This window comes from Alligator sinensis, unplaced genomic scaffold, assembly GCF_000455745.1.
Source record: "Alligator sinensis unplaced genomic scaffold, ASM45574v1 scaffold406_1, whole genome shotgun sequence".
In the NCBI taxonomy this organism is placed as follows: domain Eukaryota; kingdom Metazoa; phylum Chordata; order Crocodylia; family Alligatoridae; genus Alligator; species Alligator sinensis.
Window position 1 is genome coordinate 1,959,055 of NW_005842181.1, and position 26,905 is coordinate 1,985,959.

The 26,905-nt window shown below is 41.6% G+C and overlaps 1 protein-coding gene across 7 annotated transcripts in view; it reads right to left on the reverse strand.

Annotated features, from left to right (window-relative positions):
- The window catches only part of LOC102383623 (protein furry homolog), a 214,234-nt gene that overhangs the window by 98,564 nt on the left and 88,765 nt on the right, over positions 1-26,905 (reverse strand). For all 7 annotated transcript variants that reach the window (XR_003094661.1, XR_003094660.1, XM_025207103.1 and 4 more), the window contains exons 29-35: positions 26,379-26,635; positions 23,503-23,649; positions 13,493-13,661; positions 12,650-12,740; positions 9,242-9,324; positions 4,185-4,335; positions 3,078-3,181 (exon numbers count right to left, since the gene is read on the reverse strand). Coding sequence is in view for 5 of the 7 variants with exons in the window: in XM_025207103.1 (XP_025062888.1) it covers positions 3,078-3,181; positions 4,185-4,335; positions 9,242-9,324; positions 12,650-12,740; positions 13,493-13,661; positions 23,503-23,649; positions 26,379-26,635 (1,002 nt within the window). In the remaining 2 variants the exon portion in view is untranslated. The remainder of the gene's footprint in view (positions 1-3,077; positions 3,182-4,184; positions 4,336-9,241; positions 9,325-12,649; positions 12,741-13,492; positions 13,662-23,502; positions 23,650-26,378; positions 26,636-26,905) is intronic.

Below are 26,905 nucleotides of genomic sequence, written 5' to 3' on the forward strand. Positions count from 1 at the left end.
TAGCAACTTCTCATAGTTTCATCGTTGGTAGGGTCAGAAGGGACCCGAGGAGATCATCTAGTCCGACCCCCTGCTGTGGCAGGAAAAAGTACTGGGGTCAAACGACCCCGGCCAGATGTTCGTCCAGCCTTTTTTTCCAAGTCCCCTAGGGTAGGAGCCAGCACCACTTCATTTGGAAGTTGGTTCCAGGTCCTAGCTGCCCTGACAGTGAAATAGCGCTTCGTAATGTCTAGCCTAAAACTACGCTCCGCTAGCTTGTGTCCGTTGTTTCTTGTAACTCCTGGGAGTGCTCAGGGGAACAGGGACTCTCCCAATGCCTGTTGGTCCCCCTTGACTAGTTTGTAGACTGCCACTAGATCCCCTCTCAGCCTTTTCTTTTGGAGGCTGAACAGGTTCAGGTCCCTCAGCCTCTCCTCGTAGGGCCTACCTTGCTGACCCCTGATCATGCGGGTGGCCCTCCTTTGGACCCTCTCCATATTGGCCACATCCCTCCTGAAGTGCAGCGCCCAGAACTGGACGCAGTACTCCAGCTGCGGCCTGACCAGTGTCGCATAGAGGGGGAGGATCACCTCCTTGGACCTGCTTGGGATGCATCTGTGGATGCACGACAAGGTATGGTTGGCCTTCCTGACCGCGTCCCCACTTTGTCGGCCCATGTTCATTGTGGCATCAATGATGACTCCAAGATCCTTTTCTGTCTCGACACTGGCGAGAAGGGAGTTCCCCAGCTTGTAGGTGTGCCGCTGGTTCTTCCTCCCCAGGTGCATTAGCCTGCACTTGTCAGTGTTGAACCCCATCCTGTTCTCAACGGCCCACCCCTGTAACCTGTCTAGATCTACTTGCAGCCTGTTCCTTCCTACTAGCGTACCCACTTCACCCCACATCTTAGTGTCATCTGTAAATTTGAACAGGGTGCTTTCTACCCCCTCGCCCAAGACATCATGATATCTGATGTCTTGATTCGCAGTTAATTTTGAAAGGGTAAATCCATTTTTATTTTTAAGCCAAATTTTGCTGTTGCCTAGAACGTTTTAAGATTGGTTAAGATTGGTTTTGTATACTCTTTTAGAACTACCTGTGAAGAATTCAGGAGATAGGTATTTTACATAATCTTTTATGAAATGTACTATAAGTGTACACAGCAAAAAAGGACAGGAAATCTGGAAGTCTGGAAGCCTCAACAGGGGTTTTGTATGCTTACAAAGTCCCTGCTCTGGAGGCAGGAGCCAAATCCTAAGTAGAATCAAGGATCTCAGCTCTATCAACAGAATCTTTCAAGCACTGAGAGCCCAAGGCCCATGGCCGTCTGCACTGCAGGACTGTCCTGGAGCTCTGCAACAGTCTCTCACGCCATCCTCATCAATAAATTAAGTGACTGTGGCATTGATGCCTGCACAGTTGGATGGGTAAAAAATTGGCTGATGGGGCGCACCCAGAGAGTAGTGGTGGATGGGCTGTACTCAACCTGGCGAGATGTGAGCAGTGGGATACCCCAGGACTTGGTCCTCGGGCCCGCACTGTTTAACATCTTCATCAGCGACTTGGACGAGGGGGTGGAAAGCACACTGTCCAAGTTTGTGGATGACACTAAGATGTGGGGCGAGGTGGACACACTTGAAGGGAGAGAGAGGCTGCAACTAGATTTAGACAGACTACAAAAGTGGGCAGACGAGAATAGGATGGGGTTCAATGTAGACCAATGCAGGGTGCTGCACCTTGGGAGAAGGAATCCACAGCATACATACAGGCTGGGGAGCTCCCTTCTTGAAAGCACAGAGGTGGAAAGGGATCTCGGAGTCATTATTGACTCCAAGATGAACATGAGCCGCCAATGCCAGACCGCAGCCAGCAAGGCCAGCCATACCTTGTCATGCATCCAAAGATGCATCTCAAGCCGGTCCAGAGAGGAGATACTCCCCCTCTATGTGACTTTGGTCAGGCCGCAGTTGGAGTACTGCGTCCAGTACTGGGCGCTGCACTTCAAAAGGGATGTGGCCAGCCTGGAGAGGGTTCAGAGGAAGGCCACCCACTTGGTGAGAGGGCAGCAGGACAGGTCCTACGAGGAGAGAATGAAGGACCTGAACCTGTTCAGCCTCAGCAAGAGGAGGCTGAGGGGGGACCTGGAGGATGCCTACAAGCTCATCAGGGGGATCAACAGCAAATAGGCAGAGCTCTTTTCTCCCCAGCACCACCTGGGGTGACAAGGAACAATGGTCATAAACTGATGGAGAATAGGTTTAGGTTAGAGATCAGAAGGCAATATTTTACAGTTAGGTGGCCAAAATCTGGAACCAACTTCCCAGGGAAGTGGTCCTCGCCCCTACCTTGGGGAAATTCAAGAGGAGGTTGGACGATCACCTGTCTGGGGTCTTGTGAACCCAGCATTCATTCCTGCCTGTGGCAAGGGGTCAGGCTAGATGATCTGTTCAGGTCCCTCCTGACCCTAGCTAGTATGAAACTATGAAACAGTCCTGCACTCTGCCAGGGATCTTAAGGTATTCTAGAGTGCTACAGCACCCTGGTTAAGAATCACTGGTCTACCTGCTCATTGAATCCTGAGTGTCTGTTCTGAGACTACTGATAAGAATGCAAATTAGTTGCAATTGTGGTGGTAGATTTTGGACTGTGGCCTTCTTCCCATTAAGAACTCAATTGAGAGTGCCAATTATTATTAATTCATTGCATATGTGTTTGACTATTTTCATAATGTACTACAGAAAATCTTTAGCACTTATATAAGATAATATTTATACAGTTCTTAGTTACTCTAGTATGGTAAACACTTGTTTATGAGAGCTTGAAATGTCTTATTAAAATTAGGGCAAAAGAAGGCAACAAAATACTTGGAGCAGTGAGTGCCTGTATAAAAAATGCTGCAATAATGACTATCCAGATGATCAAGTTCATTTTCAGGAACAGATGTTACAAAACACCAGTGAGAAAAGAGAGAGCTTATAAACAAGGTTATAGTGGAAGGTATAAAAAGAAAATTTTAAATATTGCTAACTCCACTGTCTCACTGAGACTACTGGCACTGGAATGCACTCATACTTCAATTCTTGTTCCACTGGTCTTACCTAAAAAGAGAGCATGAAGTAATAAGGGAAGGTGGAGGGCCCAATCTTCTCTTACACTGTGATCCACTACCATTTCAGTCATGAAGATGACAGCAATATTGCACCTAGTAAGAAAAATCACAACAGGAATTTAAAAACTTCTAGGAGATAGAAAAGAGAAATAGACTATGAAATCATATAAGAACTGATAAGACATGACAAGGTGGGACATGGATTAATGCACTAGACATACAGTGCTGGGAAATGAAATTTAGCTCTTGACATGGATCCCAAGTGAAATTAGTTTCCAATTTATTCCAGATCTACATCTATCGCACAGTTTGGTAGAGCTCATGACTGCTGCTCAGCACACCAAAAAACAGCTAGATAAAATACAGCAGGCTTGGCTCAGTGCATATTCAGGATGTACTCAGGTCATAGCCCTTGTGTAATTGCCCTCTTATTCACAGCTGGAACTTATTATTGTTTTACATTTTATATTGCGATCATTTCTTAAAAATCAGCAATATTAAAAATAATGTTAATAAGGATAATAATGATAATGATAAGGGCACACACAACAGTGCCCTGGACGAATCTCTGACATAAGCTCTTATGGTGCAAGGGGCATTTAACCAAAAAAAAAATGAGTACACATAATGCTTTATTGGAAGAATCAAATAATCTTTATATTTTGTAAAATTTAAACTTTCTTTTGAATATGATAAATGTCAAAATGAAGTCACAGTACCTGAAATTATAATACTTTACTGTAAAATACAATTATTGAAATTAATGGTATTCATGTCAATATAGATTATGTAAAGAGGAGTTCTAGCACATGTACAGCATAGTAAGAACAAAAAAAGGAAAAATCAGGAGAAAAATGTTTTCTGAATAGCAATTTTTTAAGGATTGGGAAAGACAATGTTCTAGCTTCTAGTCAGGTTTTGTTGCTTCAGTACTTTCTATCAGTACTTCTGATCTCACCCACCAGGAACAAGCTACAGTTTTAATAAGGCATTAGAACTATAAAGTCTAAGTGAAAATCTTTCTGATTTCAAATGGAAATATTTGGAACAGTAAAAATGTATGGTGGAAGATTAATCTTTTCTCTGTAATGCTCACCTATGTAGGGGTCCCCGTGGCGTGATGGTTTCTGGGAGGTAGTCAACTAGTGGTGCCCAGCATCCCCCATTGTAAGGCATTGGCAGGGGTTGTGGCTGTTTGGTTTCAACAATATTCAACAGCCAGCTTGTGTATGGAGAAACAGGATCATCTGCATGGTAAAGTAATAAAATATTCTTTAGCATGTCATAAAAACCAACAGCTTTATTATTCAGTGTTGAAAAATAGTTCATGCTAAATGCAGTGGTTCAATCATTCAAAATCATTTAGCTGGATGACATTAGGCTTGCAATAATAAATGCTGCATGCTTAATCTCTCCTTCACCAACGTAACATAGTTCAAGCAAGCAGCGCCATAGGTGCTGACTTTTAGTTTTGCCAGTGGGGGGTGTGGTGCCTAAGATGATGCCTCCCCCCCGCAGTGGCATGGCTGGAGCAGAGCTGAGCGGTGGGGGCGGGCGGAGGGGTGCCTAAGATGATGGCCCCCCCTGCAGTGGCATGGCTGGAGCAGAGCTGAGCGGAGTCTGTAGGGGGATCAGGGGCAGATGCAGGCTGCCTGCTGCAGGCTCAGAGCTCCTGCCCTGCTGCCCTCCCCCTGGGAGCCCTGTGCTGGCTATGCTGCCAAAGTGAGGCACTCTCTCTCATCCAGCAGTAATGGGGGGCACAACTCTGTGCTGCCGCCCCTGCTAAAGCTGGGCAGGCAGAAGGCACCTTACTATGGTGGTGTGGGGCTCCCAGAGGGAGAGCAGCAGGGTGGGAAACCCTAAGACCACAGTGGGCAGCCCACATTCACCCTTGCCCTGCACACAAGTCTGGGAGGCACATGCATGCATGGGGTAATCCATTATTTCCTGCAGTAAACAGATACATGGATCCCTGCATGATACTGGGAATCCGGGACAAATGCTGTTCCTGAATCATGCAGCCCAGGACTGGGTCTTGATGTTCCCATTTTGGGACTGTCCTGCCTAATAAGGGATGTGTGGTCACCCCACCCTCTTCCTGAGGTGGGGTCAGGGCCCTTGGGCCCTGACGTACTCAGTGCCTATGGGCAGTGCTGAATTGTATGGGCTGCAGCTAAATTCGTTTTTTTTGGTTTGTTTTTTAGTAACTTAGAATCTACATCACAGAGCAGATCACTGGCAATGAATGGACTCACTCTTGAAAAATTAAAGTTCAGTCAACATAGCCATAGCCTGGCATCTGTTGCAGGGAGCCATATAGCAGTGTCATGTTCTTGTAATGTCTCACTGAATGATGCTATAAAAAAGCTAAAAATTAAATCTGCTGATTTAGCAAGAGAAAATAAGGAATATGAAAACATCTTCAGTGTGGTAAATTTCTTTCAACGGGGATGAAATATTTATTAAGCTTCTCAAATATGCATTTAGTTTAGGTTTAATGAGACAGCTGTTGGATGTAATAAACAATAGATTTTTCTTTTATTCTTGTCCACCAGCTCATCAGCAATGCTGCAGAATGAAATCTCACCACCACTTTATGTCTTGCCCCTGATTCATGGCCTCATTCATCTTTATAATGTTTTGTTCTGTGTCATTCTTCAGAGTCCATGCAATGCATTCTCAAGTTTTTCTCTATTTTTTGTTCATTGTACGTAGATATGTAGCATCATGTTGAGTACTTTGCAAATCCCTTTCTGACACATATCCAAATAACTGGAGTTGTCTTTCTTAAATATTCTAAAACTGATTTCTTATCCTGCCCATTTCCTTAACCTTTAATTTCTTCTTTTCTGCATTGTTTAAATTCTCAGCGTTGTCTCTCAGCCAGTTAATTTATGTAGCCAAGATTTTATGTTGGTTGGCTTTCTTCAAGCTCCAACATTCCCATTGGCATGCCACTTGTCTCATTTATACTACCTTTAATTCTTATCAAAATGTCTTCCATGTCTTCCAGAGTGCAGGAGTGGCAAGTCTGATTTTTCTTTTCATGTCTTTTTTACTATTACCAAATGCAGTCCATTAGGGAGTGAATTTTTTCCATTTATTTTAATTTTTTCTCTCTGGCTTAAATGTATGCCAATTCTTTTTGTATTCTAGTAGATGATATTTTACTCCTTCTACAGATAAATCTAGACATTTTAATCTGTATAATTACATTTTCTATAAATAGAGTTAAATAGGATCTATTTGCCTTACAGAACTTAGGACAATGATTTACCAGATAGTTTCCAAGTTTTGCACATAAAAAACACAATATAGCTGTTATTTACTACTAATCTATTTAATACACAGTACAATAACTGCCTCATTAAGGCACACAATGTCCCTGTCCCTTTGGTGAGGTTCTGTGTGAGAGAGGGAGATAAGAAGCTTTTTATCCTTTCAAATAAGATGTCTTCCATAAAGACCTGGGGAAAAAAACCCTCCTTGTGCAGAGGGGCAGTGACAGACTGATCTGGACTCTTGGGAATGCAATCTATATCAAGCAGGTAGGGGAAAGTGGAGAGAAGCCATGGCATAGTTTCGCTTTCTGCAACTAGTCAGTTTGTGCAGCTTCCCGAACATGCGAAAGGTAGAAGCATGCTTGTTCTGCATTCTGAGGAGCTGAAAGAAGAATTATCCTTCTTCCAGCTGTGAATAAATGCTGAGAACTCTAAACATGCCCATATAAGGCATCTCATCTTAAGTGTTACATATTTTATCTTACATCTTGATATTTGTCAGAAAACCTAGAAGTAACCACTGCACCATTCTTTTTATAGTTGTGCAGGTTAGCACTTTGCAGGTAAAATCAGGGATAAACAGATGCACAGCTTGAGGAGATAGACCAAAGGAAAGTATCACCTTTCTTAACTTAGCTCTTGATTTGGTGTGAGTTTCTTCCCACCCCCCAGTTTTCCTGAAAAAACAGAAAGTTACTTTAGCACGTAAGCTTGTTGCAAATGCCACTATGATTCATCCAACTGGAGAAAGCAGCCTGATGTTTTTGGTACCAGTTGTGGTAACTGCGTAACTGGGTATGCAGTTAAATTGGCGTGTTATACAAAATGGAAGTTGGAGGGAAAAGAGAATGAAGACTCTGAATTAAGGTGCTGTGCTCTGATAATAAGTCAAGAAGAGGGTTGGAAAGAAAGGTAGGGCAGGTAGGTAGTATGGTGAAGGGACTACGAATAGAACTGAGGGCAAAGACCCTGCGTTCTAATTATGACTTTGCCACAGAATCCCGTTTAGCCTTAGGCAGTTTCAACAAGACTGTTTTTCAGGCTTGGCTATCTGCAAGAGAGGAATTAGCAACACTTATTTACCTCACATTTTGTGATGATTGTCAAACTAATGGAAATATAGAATTATGCTCTTTCAGGTACGGGCTGTTTTTTTCTCTCTGTACAGAGCAAATTACACTGCTGATATTCAGGAAGTAAGTCCTTTCTGAACTCTGAAGATGAAAAGCACCAAATACATGGGTAAACTTAACTGCATGTTGGATTGATATAAAAAGGATGTAAGACTCTAGACCAGGGGCTGTAGGCTAGATCTGAGCCATGAAGTGATTGCATTGTGTCAATGGATGCATGTGCATTGGGACCTTGGCAGATATAGGAAATCAGAGGCAACAACGTGAACAGTGACCAGGTTGAAAATTCCAATCAGTAGCGTGTTACTATCCCAGCTGTCCTTAATCTCTTGCACACACCCCTTCTGCAGCTGTGGCTCCTGCTGCCATCAAATTGGCCCTAGGCAGCAAATCAACAGCATGGTTGAGGGGCAGCTACAGTGAGAGAGCAGTATTTGGTACAGAACAGAGAGGACTGGGGTGGTAGTTTGTAGTTTGAGTGGGGCAGGACACAGAAGAGAGTCACTAGCTCAGGACCCAAACGTTATTATTTACACCTCTGGAAGTGACCCCTTCTCTAGACAGCTGCTGTAATCGTAACTAATCTGGAGATCAGGCAGCAGTGGTGTACATCCATTTTTTCTTAAAGTCTTCCAGTTCTTCTCTTTTTGGAGCTACTGTTGCAGAAATATTTAGTTTGCTACTGTTACCCCAATTTGATCCAAATAGTAATATTCAGGTTTTTCCAGACTGTTTTCATTAACTGGAGAAATTGATGATAGTGCCCAGGATTTTTTTAATGCAATCCTGTTTGTTTACAAAGAGTACACAAAAACTCTTGCTCCCCTAAGCAGGAATCAACAAAAGGAGGCAGTTTCCTTACTTAAAATTCCAAAACTCCATTCAGCCAGCACTCTGCTATTCCCTTGAACCCAGCTTGTCCAAAACCTTAGTTAAAACTACCCAGCTGTAGATGCATTTGAAAATATTCAAATGTAGTTCATTCAATCCTCATTAATACTGCTGTATCAATTACCATATGCTGAGGAATTTTTGTCCTTTCTAACATACAGTTTAGGGTTTAAATGAAATCTGTTTATTAGCTTCTTCACCATCATTTACAGAAATAAATTCATGCTACCCCACTTCCAAAATTAATAGCCAAATTGAATAAATAACTGATATGTCAAGTTTCTGCCAATACTCTTGATATGAAATATCAGAGGCCAATTTCTACTCCTCTCCTGTATGCCCTGCCATGGGAGACAGTCATAACTTAGTTACAGGTGGCAGGGATAAGTTTTGCTGATGCAATATGTCTTAGGGGCCCCATAGGTATACTGGTCACACCTACATACTTACAAGACTTTGTTAGGGTGGGGAGGGAAGTGCTGGTTTCATCTGTTACCCTGATGTGTCAAATGCTAATGTTCAGTGTGCTGACATAGAGCCCCTGGGAGCATTATACCTTGCGACGTGAAAGCACCTCCAAGCACTGCTGCTTGGAAAGGCCTCCTTTTTCACTCCAGGAAATCTCTGCCTGTGCAGAGGTTCTTTTGAGCCCTGAGATAGCAAAGGAATGAGTTAAGCCTAAAATCACTTAAAAAATAACATGGGGAGGCTATCAGCACTGAACTTCCTAAGCTGTGCCTAGACTATACACAAGACTTTTCCAGGTTTTATTTACTACCAACAAATAAAACGTTTCCTTTCCCACAAACATCCAAAGAAATTGCACCAAGCTGAATATCACAACTTACTTTTGTCATCATCGTATGATCCTCCAGAGCTGTTACTGTACCTTGACTCTAGCCGAGTATGTACTCTGATTACATTACTGAACCTTGAAATGCAAGAAAAATCCTCATTAAAAGCTTTCTTTAGATTAATTTAACAGTTAGATAAACAATTGCTTCAAGAAGGAAATATCTCTATTTTCATTATTTCCAGCTATGATTTCTTAATACGTGAGCTGACAGCATCTTTTCTATTTATACTGCCTGACACCTCCTATTTTGGAACCTGTCTGTGAGAAGCTCTAACATCTCCTTTGTTTGCAACAAGCTTTTGGAATTCAACAAGGGGGAAACCCTCAGGATACAAAAGTACCTTTTGTTTGTACCATTAAATTATTCAGGCTTTTTTCAGGTATAAGCTGCTGTTAACAACTGCCATTTCCTCACCGTCACCTGTGTTCCTTGGTGAAAGTTTGGTAGCCTGCCAAAACAGTAACCAATTATGAACATTTTCAGGCTATGGCCACAGTGTTATTAAAGAAGCAGTTGCAAATATGTTATAAATTTCTGGAAATTGCCAAAGCAGGTATATTGAAGGGTCTGGTAGATAGCTGGTGGCAGACAAAACCCTTTACAATCACTCCTCAGACTTATCATATGGCTTTAGTGATTGATCCTTTTGTAGCAGCCCATCATTCATTGCTTTCTCCAAATTAGCTCCAAAACTAAGTGGCAGAAATTTTTGCTGCAGGTTCAAGGCCTGCCCTGCCGATGGTGGAAAAATGAGATAGAGACTATCACAGTGAAGTTAGGAAACTGCATAAAGGAAACTGCATTACAAGAACATTAATAAAATCAAGCCCTCCAAAGTTAGGAAACATCAGATGTAATGTTTCAATTTTAATTTTGCCCTTTAAGTGCAACTATTATGATAGTGTCTTGTAAAACAATCTTACACTTTTCACCTAGAGGACACCTACATCATTCAGGGCACAAGATACATGCATAAGAAGGCAAAATTAAGTTTGCTGTCTCCCTTAAACCTAGCACTTACTGATTTTCAAATGCCTGAAATAATGTTCTTTTATTGCATTTTTCTGCATACATACAAATTGAAGGTTACTGGCATATTTATCTGGCTTTCGTTAAAAGATTAGCAAAGTGTATTGCAAGAAATGTTGCGGGGAAAACACCTACGAAGAAATACACAATAACCAATTCTATTCTCAGCAGAATGCCATAACTTTAATAGGAAGCATGGACGATGACAGAATATGAGTGGACAGACTTTGAAAATAAAATAAAAGTGATAAAACACCATGTAAGATACATGATGACATTACAAACATATAGCTGTCATAACATGACACATTAATAACATAATGCATTGGTGCCACACTACATTATCATTCATGATATAACCCCTCCCTTCTTCCCCCTGCATCACATTACCACATAAAGTAAAGCAACATCACCTGGGAAAGCTATGATGCAGCATGATGATGTTGCACTGGCATAAACATTTTTTTTAGACCAGTCAGTGGTATTTTACACATCTCAAAAGCACATTTCTTTTATGTGCTATTGCTTCTCCAACATGAACTGTATCATCTGGTTTGATTATATATTATTTCACAATGGCCCTATTCTTGTAAGAGCAGTTAAGAAACCTTCTATTACTAACTGTAGAATTTTTTTTTATTATATCTTGACCCACAAAGTCAATACTAAGAGAAATTTCTAAGATTGACACGTTGTTTCTGAAGTACAGTACTGAAACAACTCAGGGCTACTGCTTTCTTTAAATCCATAAATATCAATAAAAACTGTGATAAATTGACAAATTATTCTTCATTTCTTCTTAAGAGTCCTCCACTGGGGATCAAGAATATATACCATGGCAGTCTTCCCTTTGCTTTCACTCTTTCAGTCTCCTGTAGGTTTGCATGCCAAGACCCTTGAAGGTACAGGCAAGTTTTGAACTGCTGCAGATAATGACAAATATTGTTCTAGCTGTCTGCCCCTCAAGTTTAAAAACTCAATTTAACACATTATAGCTATAAACTTTTTTGAAGAAATAATGAAAAGGCTACCTGGAGGCAAAGTGGCTTATTTTCCTTGTGCTCACACAAATCTTTCTGCTGCCTATGCTGATTTATCAGTCTGGTTACGCTCTCTTTTCTAGCAAGTTTACAGACTGTACTCAATACCTGATCATCTAAAAGCCCAATCTAGCCCGTGGCATGGAGAAATTACTAGACTGATCTGAAAAAAGACAAATATAAAAGGGGAAACTAGAGAAGTTATTGGAGTAGATTGCCTTTGCTCATTTGAACCCCAAACTTGTGAAAGATGGCTCAGATCCTTGACTCTGAAGTAATACTAATGGACAACAAAAACCACAGACTAACATAACACGAATGGGTACGTTTCCCTTATGAAGAAAAGAGGTTTTACTAAGAGAAAAGAAAATAAACTTTTTCTGTGCTATGGGATAAAATAAACTTGTGTCTTTACCCATTCACAATTTTGCTATAAGTAAAACAATAAATAGAGGATGCAGGAGACTGGAAATAAAATACATGATAGGAGTACTTGGCAAATATTTTTCAGATATGGAAAATGGCCTTTATCATATAGCTACCTCACTAAAGAGCTAAAGAGAGAGAGTGAAGTGACACTTCTTTTCTCTGCGGTTCGGGATACTGGATGCGTCTACACAAGATGCTAATTGTGCAGTGGCCTAATGCAGTAGTGCGTCGTATCACAAACAATGCTAATATGCTACTGAGCAGTATTATTAGGTTACTGCACAGTCTGTGTCACTAAAAGTCATTTGCCAATGTGACTGTGAACTCGGGTAGTACTTGATTTAGTATTTGATTATAGAAGTACTAAATTGATTATATTTAGTATATATTTTTATATTTGTTATATTTATTGATTATATTTAGTATTTGCTTATACAAGTACTAAATTAAATGCACAGTAACCACTGTGCATTAATGAATATGTAGATGTGCCCACTGAGGTATACACAAATTTCCACCAACTGCCTATGGACCAAAAGGACATGACCCCTACTAAACCAATTCCCTGGCTCTGCTTTCTTCTCTCCAGGTAGAGTCTACAAGAATATGAGCTATGTAGCACAATTTGGTTAGAATAGGTCTCATACATATACAGTAACAGCTCTTGATAACCAGAAACCAGAACTTGGGTACAACTGGTTTTACTACCTACCTCCTTGAATGTCAATTTTGAAGCATTAAACCATTCATCTTGGAATAAAAACAATGTTTTGGTCATCAGCAAGTGCAAATCAGTGTAGTTCCACTGAAGACAATGGCACTTGGCTGATATTACCAGCTGAGGATATGACCCTTAATACTGAAGAAACATGCACACATTCTGCAGAAATACTTTACAAACCTTTCATCAGTTTCTTTCACCATCCTGCTCTCCTCTATGTCAGGAAAACTGTCTTGGCCAGCTACAACAGTATTACTGCTAGAGGTGGTTCCTGTATGTGGGATGGCAACAAGCACACCCATTAAATACTGTACATAATATTTTTATAAGTTGTTTTTCTTTCATACTAACTAACAAAAAACCCTGTAAGTTTCTGTTGTAGGCCACAGCAAAAAATAGCGATTATGCATATACAGTATCAGTTTCACTAGCATGAATTAATAATGACATCTCCAAATAACAGGTTCTACCTGCATGGTCTGCAGTGCACCAAATGACAAGTTAATTTGGTGGCATTTTCTCATGCTCTGCACTAAGAGCTTGTTAAAAGCAGTTTAATCAACTGTTTCTGCAGAAATTGGTAGGATGCTGGTGATGCTGAGCTTGACATGCAGTGTGTTATTGTGTCATATTCTCTTTGACTACCTTCTTCTGAAAGTGACATAAGTCCTTCAAAACTAGGCCTAAAACACAATTAAAGTACTAGCCTGTCAATGAGATTTGCCTGCTGTGATTATGGGGTCACTGGTGGTATATCATTCTATGATACTAGTGATAGAAGAATCAACTCAAATACTTCACCAAATCTTGATCGTATCCTTTTCAAATGGTAAGGAAAAGTGAATGCAAATTTACAAGACATGAAAGACTATAAATGCAAAAACTTTTGCCATGATGTGAAACAAGGCCCTAAAATGTGTGCACTTGTATGTATGGATATGAATGTGCGTGAAGTAACTAAAAAAATCTGAAAAATTGAGAAAGTAGTGGAAAGTCATAGTTAAAAAAACATTTAGCCCATACCAGAAGCAGCAGCTGAGGCCTTGTTGCTGGCAGTAAAACGGTAAAAAGGAGGATTATCACAATGCTGGACTATAGGGTTCACTGGATCTGTCTGCTGCAGCTCAAAAAGCAGCTCTTCCATTGTTTGAATAGTGTTATTCCGACACAGATATATTGCAACCTTTTTGATCTGAAAAACATGACATTTATTAATCTCCATACACAACGAATAAAACTAGAATAATGTATATAATCAATACACATTACACTTCAGCAATCTAATCAGCCTTAATGCATATATTAATATTGAAATGATACTAGAACAATGTAATTAAGCTGTTCATATTAATACTAATATAGCCTCTGCTTTGATTTCCCTTAACAGCAAATCACTGATTTGTTTCCTTGGTTACTTGTTCTCATCTAGAATTTTTAAAATATGCTAAATGAAATTGTCATTTTATTTAGTGTAATGCTGTGCCAATATCATTATTAGTATAGCATATATAGTGCTGTGTCATTAAAATGCCTCATCATTACTTTTCAATCATGCATATTCAGCATTTATATTCTGAGTATATTAATTATCTCTGAGCTGAAGCTGCCCATACTTCACAGGTCCCCAATTTCAATTGAAATATCAGGCTTACGTTTCATTTGTGCGTAACAGGCAAGCATTTTTATGCACAAAGAATATGGCTAACCATTTAGAAATGTAACCAGAGTAACAGTATGCCTAAACATAACACAGCTGGTATGCATACATCTCATGCCTTCAGCTTTGAAAATTTGTCCCAGAAACAAGTATTGTTTAAACAAATTGAATAGAAAAGATTTTGTTGGTTTGTTTGCCAAGAACTCATCCTTCCCTGTATCCACAGCAGAAATTCCAGAGACAGTTGATTCAAGATCTACTGTACTTTCAGTATGATCATTAGCTGACTATTCCTCCCATGAAAGCCTGCTCCTAAGCATACAATGCATGTTATCATCAGGTCAGCAAGACTTACTACACTGGACTTGCTGCTATTGAAAAAAATGGCAACCCCCCCCGCATTTACTTTCATGGAACATTTTGTTTCTTTTAATATATGCAACACTTATTGTGCATTTCCTGAGTGATTTATATATTATTTTCTAATTATTTTACTGTCTTTTTTTACACAGGGAACGTGCTCTTATTTAAAGACTTCATTAAAGTAACTGAAGAAGGATGAGCTTGTTTTATCCCGCTGCAGTTAATACTAAAGGGGTGTGTAGTTAGTAAACGGTCTGGCATAATCATTTGTAGTGCAATTAGAAATGGACGACTCTTTATGAAACCTTGCATGGCACTTGTAAATGCAGATGCTAAGGGAGGGGAGGCCAAAGCAGAAAATGGCACTTAAAAGAAAGAGGTAGAAGAGACCAGCTGGACACCTTTCAGTGATCTTTGCCACTTCACAAAAGCTGGCTGGGAAGTATTAGAGGCATGCCACTGCTTGGGCCCATGCAGCCAGAACAGATGGGTGAAGGAAACAAGCAGCTGGTAAAGCCTGGAGGCACACGGATTCCAGTGAGAGAGAGAGGTAAGCACAAATATGTAATCTTGCAGTGGTGTCCTGCTGAGCTGGAATGCTGTTGATAACTTGTTGGTATTATCTTTAGATGCTAATTATTTTGCTCATGCACTAAATATACTGCATTCTTGCTTCTAATTACTGTGGGTGGGGATGAATGGCATCATTGTGATTTCAGGTTAACTTGAATATAACAGATCTAAATTGCTACAAGCGTTAACAAGCAATTTTTCCCCTCAAGATTTATTTTTCTACTGGGCTGCCAACCATCTCCACTGCCTCCCTCTTTATCAACACTCAGAGTAATGCATTATGAGATTTTAACTTTCACTTCTTAATTTAAAAGAAGTTTCAGGATGTTTCCATCTTTTAGGCAGGGTTGCCAAATGTCTGTAAATTTACAGTTAATCTGTATTAAAAAAAAAAAAGCTGAAATCACTTGTCTGTAAAGTCTTTAAAAATTAAGCTGTCAAGTAAAAAACTAAGAAACAATGTGTTTGGTTTGAAGATCTCTAAGGATGAGGCTGGATGTAAGTGTTGATGGACAGATAGAAAAGAACTGCACCACTTTGTGTCTGAGTGGCAGTGCCCTGCAGCAAGCTCTCTGGCAGAGGTTTGTGTCCCACACAAACCCCCAGAGCCTCTTCACCCGCCCCCTCCCACATCAGCCACGTGTTGCTGCTGTGTACCGGCAGCCATCACCTGCCTAAAATGACTGCTGCCTCAAAGGTAGGCAGAACAACATGGCCTCTGGGCAGTCTGAGCTGCAGGGTGGGATGGGACAGCAAGGCAGATGGTGCAGCCAGGATGGAGCTGTGAGACCAGGAGTGGGGCAAGGCAGTGAGCAGGAGTTTGTGCTGGGAGAGGGGGAGCGGAGCTGGCAGGGGTAAGGTTGAGGAGTGGTCTGGGATAGGGATGATCAGCGTGTGGGAGTGAGGAGGGGGTAAAATAATTGCTGCAGTCAAGTAAGACTCAACAAGGACAAATGCGAAGTCCTGCACTTGGGATGGAATACTTGCATGCACGAAAGTCAGACTGAAGAATGAGTGGCTAGACTGCAGTACTGCAGAGAAAGACCTGGGGGATACAGTGGATTATAAACTGAATATGAGCCGACAGTGTGCTCTTGTTGCAGAAAAAGCCAACAGCATTTTGGATTGTACTAAGAGGAGTGGCACTTGCAAATCAAGTGCAAGTCAAGGTAATTCTTCCACTCTGTTCTGCACTGGTGAGACCTCAACTGGACTACTCCAGTATTGAGCCCCAGACCTCAAGGAGACTGTGGACAGTTTGGAAAGATTCCAGCGTAGGGCAACAAAAATGATTAGGGGCCAGGGAGGCAAGACTGATGAAGAAAGGCTGAATCACCTAGGGTTGTTTAGTATGGAGAAGAGAAGTCTGAGGAGAGATTTGATAACAGTCTTCAAATACCTGAAGGCAGATTATAGAGAGGATGGAGATGGTCTTTTCTCTGTGGCCATAAGGGAGCAATGTGGGGAGGGAGGCAGAAGCCACTGGCACACAGGGAACCAGCCAAAATGACAGCTGCTTCCTTCTCCCTCCACTGCTAACTGGATGAGAGGGTTGCCTGTCATGCAGCCTCGCCCCCCTCTGCCAATCAGCATCGAGGGGCAGGCCTTTGCCAGGACCCCTTGGCCCATCAGTATTTTGGAGGGGGCTCACCATGGAAAAACACAGATTTTTATGTATTTGTATGGGAGAATTTTGGGTTTTTTATCATGGAAAACTGGGATCCCTGGTGATATGCTTAAAGAAAAAAAAAAGGTAGCAGCTGAGAAAAAGAGTAAGTGACAAGTGCGTGGGGCTTCAGCCAGATTTGGAAAGTTGGTGTTAAACCCCTAAATTTGAACCTGGCCCTTGTTAGTGCTATCTGGGGCCTGGCAAAAAGGTTATATTTACATTATATAAAGGGTATATCAGTTAAAAAAATTGTTAGCAAGGATTTTGCAGATTATCAGTAAAAAAAAAAAAAAATTGCGTTAGTAAGTCTGCTTTCACACCATGTGGACAAGAACTGACATGAACAATGGATGTCTGTTTCTAGAACCTGTACCTGATGTGCTGATCTAAAGGACGACACTATTTTATTTCTGATATTCAAGGCAATTTGATTTTTGCTATGACCAATATAAATTAATATTGGGATGTAGTGCCTCTACTCATACTTTAACCTACTCTAAACCTACTTTAACATTTCTCTTACATTTTTGACTTTTCAGGATATGTCCATCAAGTATTTTTATTTAATGCAGTCACTATTGTTAGCCAAATGCATTTTTTACTTTTGCTACACGTGTTAGGTACTAAACACATATTTGTTGTTACTAATATACATAGCTTGCTATCTACAATGGTGAGGCCTACATTTCTAGCAGGTGTGCCCTTCCTTCCGCCCCCATTCCCTGAGTGCCATTTCCATCTCCCCTTGATTGGCTGCCCTGCCCTGTACTCCCTGCTGAATTTGCTGCTCTGCTTTCTGTTCCCTGCCTTATATGCCTCTGTGTTGCAGGTCCCCTCCATGCTTTGCTATGTGCCACACACAAAGACTGCCAATGCCACACATGCCATAGGTTGGCCACCCTTGATCTACAAGTTCTCCATCCTAATGGATGGACAATATGTTTATGACATGAACTGCCTATCATAGTTATTGACTATGGTGGTATGGGCAGCATCTGTGTGTCACACAAAAGTAGATCATGGAGACTGACTATGATTTCTTATCTGGATATAATGGGACATAATCAAAGCACTACAGCTTAGATGAGGTTGTCAATTAAAGTGCAATGAAGTATTTCAATCAAGATGCAATTATGAAAGAAGTTAAATTCATTTGGCAAAGCTGAGGATGGGACACAAAGGCACCTCCTTTCTTTTAACTGTATGCTGCAAAAAGCAGCTTTAGTGTATGTTATGTCAAAAAAAAAATTACCTTTAATGCTGGAAGAATAATATAGTTTATTTTGAAAAAGCAAAGGTATTTTGCTGTGTAATACATTTTTCTTTTTCAAAATGCTCTTGAACATGACCTAAATTTTGTGTGTGCATGTGCACGTGTGTTTGGTCTGATCTCCATATTAGATTACTGTAAATGTTGTATTATATTCCTTAGATATCATATTACTTATAATTTTTTTTTATTTTGCAACTCCTCCCTCTTTCTCAGAAATGTTCCTAAATGGCCATTACATGTCTTTTCCACTGTTCTGTACAAACAGTCCTTACTTTTCATTTAATAAATGTACTAATATTTTCATCAAATCTCTGTAAGTATACCTATATAAGTATATGCATACTTATCCATGCACATGCCTCTTTCTGGATTTCAGGTTCTATGATGTATAAAAGTATAGCATTAATACAAGTCATTCTAATAATAATTTTTGGCCTTCATCTACCTCTGTAAAGAAGATAAATGAGCATATTTAATAATATTAATCCTAAAAAATATAGCATGACCAAAGGAGTGCTAGAAGGGGGCAGTTAAATGATTTTTCATGCTGAAGGGAACCTAACACAAGAACAGGTTAGTGCAGCCCATCTGAATAAGATACAAATATTTGGAGGATCCCGTGGTAGTGCCCATTGCTGTCAGGCAAGCCACTATACTGCATATATTTTGACTTCTTCGCTGCCACAGATAAGCTGCACCTTTCTTTCCCATTTCCAATGATTCCTATTTCTTCACCATCCTTAATTGTCTGCCAAACATCAACAAACAGGGCCCCAAACAAATCACCCAAAATTCTTATGTGGCCCACTCTCTCAGTCTGTTGCATATTATTAGTTGTGGCCCTGCCCTCTATGAGGTGGAGTCAGACCAGGTTCCCCTGTATCTCATCTGCATATAAATGTTTGGAGGATCCCTCGACTCATGACAAGAACACTGGGTTCCAAGGGTTTATGACTGGTGGGGGGGCTAGTTAGCACATGGATCCTTTGTGGCAGGTATCTGGAGTACACAGACATACTGAGCAGTGCTGAGCTGTGGGGTCACCATGGCTTGAAATGTTGTTCACTGCTGGGGTCCGGCCCAATGAACTATATGGTAGATAATAACCCTTTTAGATTTGGAATAATATCATGCATAGTTTGTACTCTATGGAAGTAGGTACAAAAGTGATGCTTAAAAGTTCATTTGTAGAGCACCTGTGCTAAAAAAACCTTGCATTGTTTGAAAAAAAAAGATAAAATGCATCAATTCATCTGTCAGTGCCTTTTAGTTTGCCCCTCACATCCATGTGCTCAAGGAGTGCAGGGTTTGAAAGTGGGGTGAGGGGACAGGGCAGGGGGACAGGGGCTATAGGAGGAAGAAGTTGGGGGCAGTTGGCAGGGGGACAACTAGATCCCCCAGATTTTCCATGCTGTAGCAGTGAGAAGGGGATAAAGTCAAGGCAAATCTCCAATAATTAGATTCTATACATGAAAAATTATAACAAATTTATAACATTTCCATGTATAGAAGCTAATTATTGGGGAACGTCTTATATTCAGGGTCATCTTATATTCTAGTAAATATGGTATTTTAATACCTCAGGTGGCAAACAATGTGTTTTAAAATGTATACTTCTGCCTTGCTAAAATTACTAGAACAGTCTTGTTTCTAAGCCCCTCCCACATTCCTGTCTCTCTCAACTCAGTTCACCTTGATGCTGCCTTTGGGCCTGATTCCAAACCTCTGAGGCTAGGGACAGACATTCAAAAAGCCTGAGCCTGAATTGATTCAATCTTTGAACCAATTTGGAGGTGGATAGACATTCCCGTTTCATTACAGAAATGCAGGCACATGCCTGCAATGGCTCAGGCTAGAAGCTGGGGGGCACTAGAGCAGCCCTCCCTTCCCTTGCCTTCCACAGTGCTGAGCTGAGTGGGGCGTGGCCAGGCCCTGGCAGGATGCTCTGATTAAGGAGGGGTCCACCCCCCCACGTTCTCGACCAGCACGGGAGCCAGCAGGGAGTTGATAACAGAGTACTGAGTTACACAGCAGGGAGTTACATAGGGAATTGTTAGCATTTATCACCCCATCAAACAGAACAAATCTTCTCTTATTAATTCAAGCTCTTCTTAAACAACTTTTTCCAAGGAAGGGCTATTACCAGCTACCTGCTGATTAGTTCCAAAGAGCCCTAAGCTGACACTGTCCTGTCTGCCTGTCTCCCATCTCCCACAGCACGGATATAGCCAGTAAGTGTTATGCTAGCTAAGGCTAAGAGGTGTCTGTGTAAGGCAGAGGGAAGGGGGAAATCAGCAGGGAGTGGTGAGGGGGAGGAGCAGGAGGAAGCCAGGTAGACCCCGCTGTATGTGCAGTCTCTGTCAGAGCTATAGCTAGGGAGCAGAGGGGATGGGCCAGCCCAGCTCTCTGGAGCAGAGAGCCTTGTCCAGTCCAGAGAGCATGCTGGGGGACTCTGGTTTAAGTTAAACCAGGAAGGGGTCTGGGACAGACATTGCATAAACTGGTTTGACCCAAATCAGTTAAGTCTGACACTACATTCAACCAGGTTTATCTCAAACTGGTTTCAGCTATTTTCAAACTGGTTTATGTGCACTGAACATCTGTTCTGTTACAGGTTTAAACCAGTTTCTGATCACTTAAACTGGTTTATGTGTAATGTCTGTCCCTAGCCTGAAAGTCAATGGAAAGACTTTCTCTGACTTCAGCTGCCGTCGCCTTTTTTTCTTCTTCTCTAATGAGCTTTGCACTTTTTTCTCATACCAAACTTTATACCCTGGAATATCTTCCCTGACCTCGATCACAAACATCTCCTCTTTTTAAAAATCTTCCTCTGATTAGCCTAACAACCTCCCCTGCTCCCAAACATCAATACTGCCCCACTGCTGAGCCTAGGACTGTTACTTAGGAAATAAGACCTACAAATTCAGTTTCACTCATCATGTAACCATACCCACAGATTAATTAGTTCAGAGGAGTTGGGAGCCAATCATTTGCCAGGCCTGCCACAAATTAGCCCTGTACTCTCCCTGAGTGCCACTCTGATCCACTTCCTTTGCTCTGTCTGATGCTCTGCTTTCTGCTCCCTGCCCTGTACTTCTGGCCCAATCTGCTGCTCTGCTTTCGCTATATCTGCTGCTATATTTCCTATCCTCTCCATGATCTACTTTGTGTGACACACAGAGGTTGCCCATACCACTTGTGACATACATGCTGCAGGTTGGCCACCCCTTGATCTTTAGAGCCACCCTGAGCATAACTCCCATTGCTAAGGGCCATTCTAAGCCATCTGCCCAATGGATGTGAAGGGTTGGAGCTTGTTTCCTTAGCAGTGGTCCTGGGCTTGGCAGGAAAGCAGTTATAGGTACTGTAGTTGTTCAATTAAAAAATGAGGTTCCCCACCATTTCACTTGGTGGGGGGGGGGACCCTCATCTTACAACTGAGTATGAGGTGGCATGGAGCAGGCAGCTGCTGTGGCCCCAGTCCTGGTTAGGCCTGACTGCGGCTGACCTAAAGCTGCTGCATGCCCCCTCCCTACCTCTATACCCCGTGTCACTCCTCCCCTGCAGCCTTGGAACCCACTAACCTCTATTTCCTCCTTGTGCTGCTTTTCCCTTTCTCCCATCCCCTGCAGCACCTCTTCCTTACCTTTGCTCTGGTGCTGGCATGTTCGGTCTCTGCTGCAGCCTGGAGCAAGGAGCATGGCCTGACCTGGCCTTGTAGCAGCAGTGCTGACTCCATGCCACTGCTGCTGGGCCAGGCTGGAGCCCTGGTCCGCATAGGTGATGCATGGGGGAGCATGTGCCCCCGCAAGATTGGCCGCTGCCGGCTTCTGCAGGCGGTCGCCACTTGCACCTGCCCCACCCTTGCAGCCGATGCAGCTGGTGTCATCTGCGGGCAGTCCGCACTTGCTGCTTGCCACTTGCCAGCCCCCCCCTGCCCCGCCACTGCCACTGCAAGCAGCAGCTACCAACAGTCACCGCTCGCTGCTGCCAACACTGCCTCCAATAAATAGATTTTATACATGAAAAATGATAACAAATATATACATTTTCCATGAATAGAATATAATTATTGGGGGGTCATCTTAAAGTTAGGGTGAGTATATATTTGGGTAAATACAGTATATCCTGACTTCACAATGTTAATGTATTAAATTAAAAAGAAAAAGAAAACAGCAAGATGCATAGGTAACAAATACACCTCTTAGATGTTCACTGTCTTCACATAAACTTGCCCTTCCCTTTGTTTATTTCTCTTATTTCTCATGATTTATTATTCATTGCTCTATTAAGTCTGGCACAGGCTGTAAACTCCTCAGGGCAAACCTGACATTTCCAAACTTATTATTAAGCACCATGTACCTCTACAATGTTATCTAAATAAACCTTAATAACAATAACAATAGATACTGATTTTTTTCATTATAGTAACTCATCAAACAAATAAGCCATTGAAACAGGATATAGTAAATTATCAGCAAAAGTACAAAGTTTAGATTTCATTCCTCTCAAACTGAAATGCCAAGAATATAGAAGCTTTACTGCTTTTCTCAGACAAGCCTTTTTTAAATTTTAACTGCAGTAACAGCAATGTACTCTACAGCTTGACTCACACACTATGGGGAACAGTTATGTAACCAATGACAGCTGTGCTGGGACAAAAAAGAATTAAGCTGACATGCTAACCTTTAAAAGTTCAATTAGCATTTACACTGACACTCTGCATTGCACCATAAATGAGTGGTATGAGGTGATTCAGCAAGCACTTTAGCATATGACTTAAATGAGTCTTACACAAATTTTTAAAATTTATGGGACAGAATTTCCAAAGTGCTTAAAGAAGTTAGGCATGCAAGTCTGAAATATGCCTCTCAAATTCCCAGTCTTGCTAAAGAAGGATGAACTTCAGCACACACTTGAAAGTAAGCATATGCTTACACGTTTTGCTTAACTGGAATCTAAATCTTTAAAATGTGTAAACATTAATAATGTGTACTGAATTCCTTGCATAGCATTTCATTGTTGTAAGGCCTTGCAAAATATAGTGTACAGCTGTCTAAAGACTAGCTGCCTACTGAAGGAAGTTCATGGCATTTTGTAGTTTTACTCTGTTAATCTTATATGCGTTTTATTTAAACACATTTTTAGGTATAAAATGGTTTTAATGTTTATTCATGCCAATTTCAGCACTGGATGACCAGCCATTGTCACTGCTATACTGGTCCCTTGTGCAGAACAACTGCTTTTTTGCATTATAGCATATCCACTACTTGAAACTCAGTGAGCTCCACTGGTACAAATTAAGGCTCAGATGGCTTGTTTCATCCATTTACTTTCAGTATCTGGGTTCATTTGCTCTACCCTGACTTAGCTGAGTATTGGATGCTAATGATATACAGATACAGAGAATTTGTGGCAGTCATATATACTCAATGTGAATTATTTTCTTCATTAAAAACAGTGCATCCAGTTATATAAAACAACACACAACCACTTACATAAGGTAAAAGGATGGTATCACTGCTAACCCCACATAAGCTAATGAGAAACTGCAGTGTTATTCTAAGGTTGTTGCTCCACTTCTCATTGTTAGCTAGGGCATTCCAGACATTTTCCATCTCTGGTCCAGGAATTTCATCTCCGTACTGGAACGAAGCAAAGAGAAGGAATTTGTGAAAAGTGCACTAAACGTACCATAAATATGAAAAAGAAAACTATCTAGGTCTAGATCCAGAAGAGGACTAGGCTATTAAAGTCAGATTTAGGACAGACATAGGCACCCGAGTAAAAAATGTTCAAGCTCTAATGTACCACTTACATGCCACCTAGTCTGCAGGTGTTTAAAGTTCACAAGTGTTTCGCTATTCAACACTATACGATACAAGATATCTAAAATTCTGCTTCTGCACATGGTCACAAAAGCCTCAATTTTGACAAGACAAAATAGCTCAGCACTTATTTTCTACTTAAGTCCTGTCAGATACTGGGCATCTGTCTACCTATCTTGCTAGAGGGGTGAAATGCAGTATGTGTTCTCAGACCACAGCTCCTGGACTGGGCTCCACACAAAATATAAAGCAGTGGTGTGTCCAATGCATCTGGCCCCACAGACCAAATGAGTGGTGCAGGCCTGGCCTCTGGGCTGGATCTGGAACATGCAGCTGTGTTTTCTGGGCCGCTGGGATAGAATTGGTGACAGCAGTGTTAATTCCTGTGCCTCCCAGAGTCACAGTACCTGCCACTCTTTCAGTTGCTGAAGTTTTGGTCCTGGGCAGACCTACAAGTCAGATGCTGCTGCTCCGTGCTCTTTATCTGGCTTACGGGGCCACCCAGAAATATGGCAGCAGGATGTGATAGGTAGTGTTAATTTCTGTGGCTCCAGGAGCCATGACAATAAATGCCAATACCACTTGGCATGTCACCAGATTTCCAGAGCCACAGGAGCCCAATGAGCTGGATGACATGGCTCTGCAGACCGGATCTAGCCCACAGGACATCTCTTGATCAGCCCTGTTTTAAAAGATGTGGCCATGGTGGTGTCCCCTTTCTATTTAGCACCACAGTAGGCAGAGCATTCACTCAGGATGCAGGTGACCAAGGGGTGGTACTTGATACTTCCTGTTGATGTTGTTTCATTCTGCAGGAAGGAATTAGAGACATGGGAAAGAGAGAAACACTCGCCTACAGGTGGAAGTCCTGGGTTCCTATCTATGTTCTCAAGTCTGGGCCTGAAACAGTTAAATGCATATACAGTCCTTGTATATGGTGGGATTCAGGTATGTGCTCTAACTACTAGGCTAGAGAATTGTTGTCCCTCTTTCTCAACAAACCTTTAATTATTTTCTGCAAACTGGAACACCTTCCTCAGGAGGGGCTGTGTGTGCTTACTCCCTGCTTTAAATAGCTGAAACAGCCTGTTGTTTATGGCGCCCCCCAGGTTGGGGAGGAATATTGGTCTGAATCCCCAAAGAGAGAGCTGAATCTAGGTCTTCTACATCTTGAGGGAGTCCTGTAATCCCTGAACAATTCTGTAAAAATCCTTTGGCTCTGCCTTGAAAAGCAAAGAATGACCCGGTGCTGGTTTTGATAGAAACTGAGGGCACCTACTTCTAGGGGAGGGTGAAATATCTACAACCCAGAGAGGGGCAGGATTTAAGAAAAATCCCCATCCACGGTGTTTCCTAATTATTTGTTCTGGGTGGTTCCTTGTTTAGCAGGCTGATTTTAGGCAGCTTCCCATTCAGATTACTGCTTTGTGTGCAACTGAAATGCCTAGTCCTTGCCATACGCTGTGTGGGGAACCAAAGAGGTAAATCTGATTTCACTCCCCATAAGCCCAGAAATTTGGTGGGAGGATAAGTGGCAGCCTAAATGTTATAGACCAGTGGGGCCCAACCTTTCTGACAGGCATGCCATAAATTAGCCCTGAACCCTCTGTAAGTGCCATTCTGATTCCCTTCTCCTGCCCTATCTGCTGCCATGCTACCTATCCTCTCCCCAGTTTATCATATGCCATTTATTGCAGTTGCTTGTGCCATTTGCTCCACTGGCTGGCCACCCCTGGCACAGATGCAGCCATTTAACTACAGTTCTTGGCACTTGCACATAGTCTGAGATTTCACTTAATCCTTGCAGATGCCAAAAGTAATATGAAGAAGGAACTGAGTAATGCCTATCCTGTGGCCTGTGGTTAGAGCACTCTGGTTAGAAATAAGAGATGCATGTTCAACCATCTTTTGTGTTGGGGAGCCGAGAACCTATATCTACTGCTCCCTGGGCCACTAAGTTATTGGTTAAAGGGTAGAAGTCACTGTTTACCCAGTCATAGCTTTTCTGCAAATCCTAAAATTTTAGGATTTACCTGCCTTATGTACGTACTTGGGTGAGCGTGTTTTGCCACACAGCTGCCCAGACTAACTTCAGCCCTACTCATGATTATAAATGGGTTTGCATGTGCAGAGCTGACTTGCAAATGTGTATAGGTGTCAAAACTGCAGTTATACAGGTGTGTGTGTGCCATATAGGTGCATAAAGGGGAAGAGGAGATGGCCCTAGATGCCTGCCGTATGTTCTGGATTCTATTTTGGGAGACAAATGCATAAGTTAGGCATAGCAATGTATCACACTGAAGTACCCATTGCTTTTGATCTATTTCTTAGATGCATTTCTTAATTTATTCATAATGAAGTTCACCCTAGATATGTTAGGGAATGAGATAGTTATTTTAATAATTAGTTCAACAGATACATAACTAACATTTTATTCTCATGAGCATTCTAGACACTTTTTGTCTTTTGAGTTTGTACAGTACCATGCAATTCTGTTGTTTTTGAACTTTTAAAATATTATAGCTGGAATATATGGCTTTGTTTACCTTGGCTGTCATGTACATGAGATTATTCAGCACCAATGATGTGGCTTCAGGAGAGCCCCATCCATTTCCTTTCAGCCCATATGTGACTGCTATTTCCCCTTCTTTGTCCTTTATTTCATCCTCTGGAGTGCTAGGGCTTGATCCTGGGAGAAGTAGTCTGTTGTCTACAAGTTCAATGTTATGAAGCCATGGTAGAAGATAGGTAAGCATGATCTGTCTCCCATTTGGATGAGTTGTTGGGAATCGTTGACTTACCTCTAATACAGGAAGTATTAAAATAGCAAAGCATTAGTCTATAAAGGCAAGTAAAAATATAGTGTACAGATCACATGTCTAGCATGTCACCATCATTTCTATTTTGCTTCCTGGCCTAAATTATACAAAATAAGGAAATATTCTGAGAGTACAAACGCGCAAACTCCAAATACAAGGGAGAAAAACCATCCAGTGAGATATTCTGACTGAGAACTAATGTGATCCTTGGATGGATGAACATGGCCATATCAAGCAGGAATAGGCAGGTTATA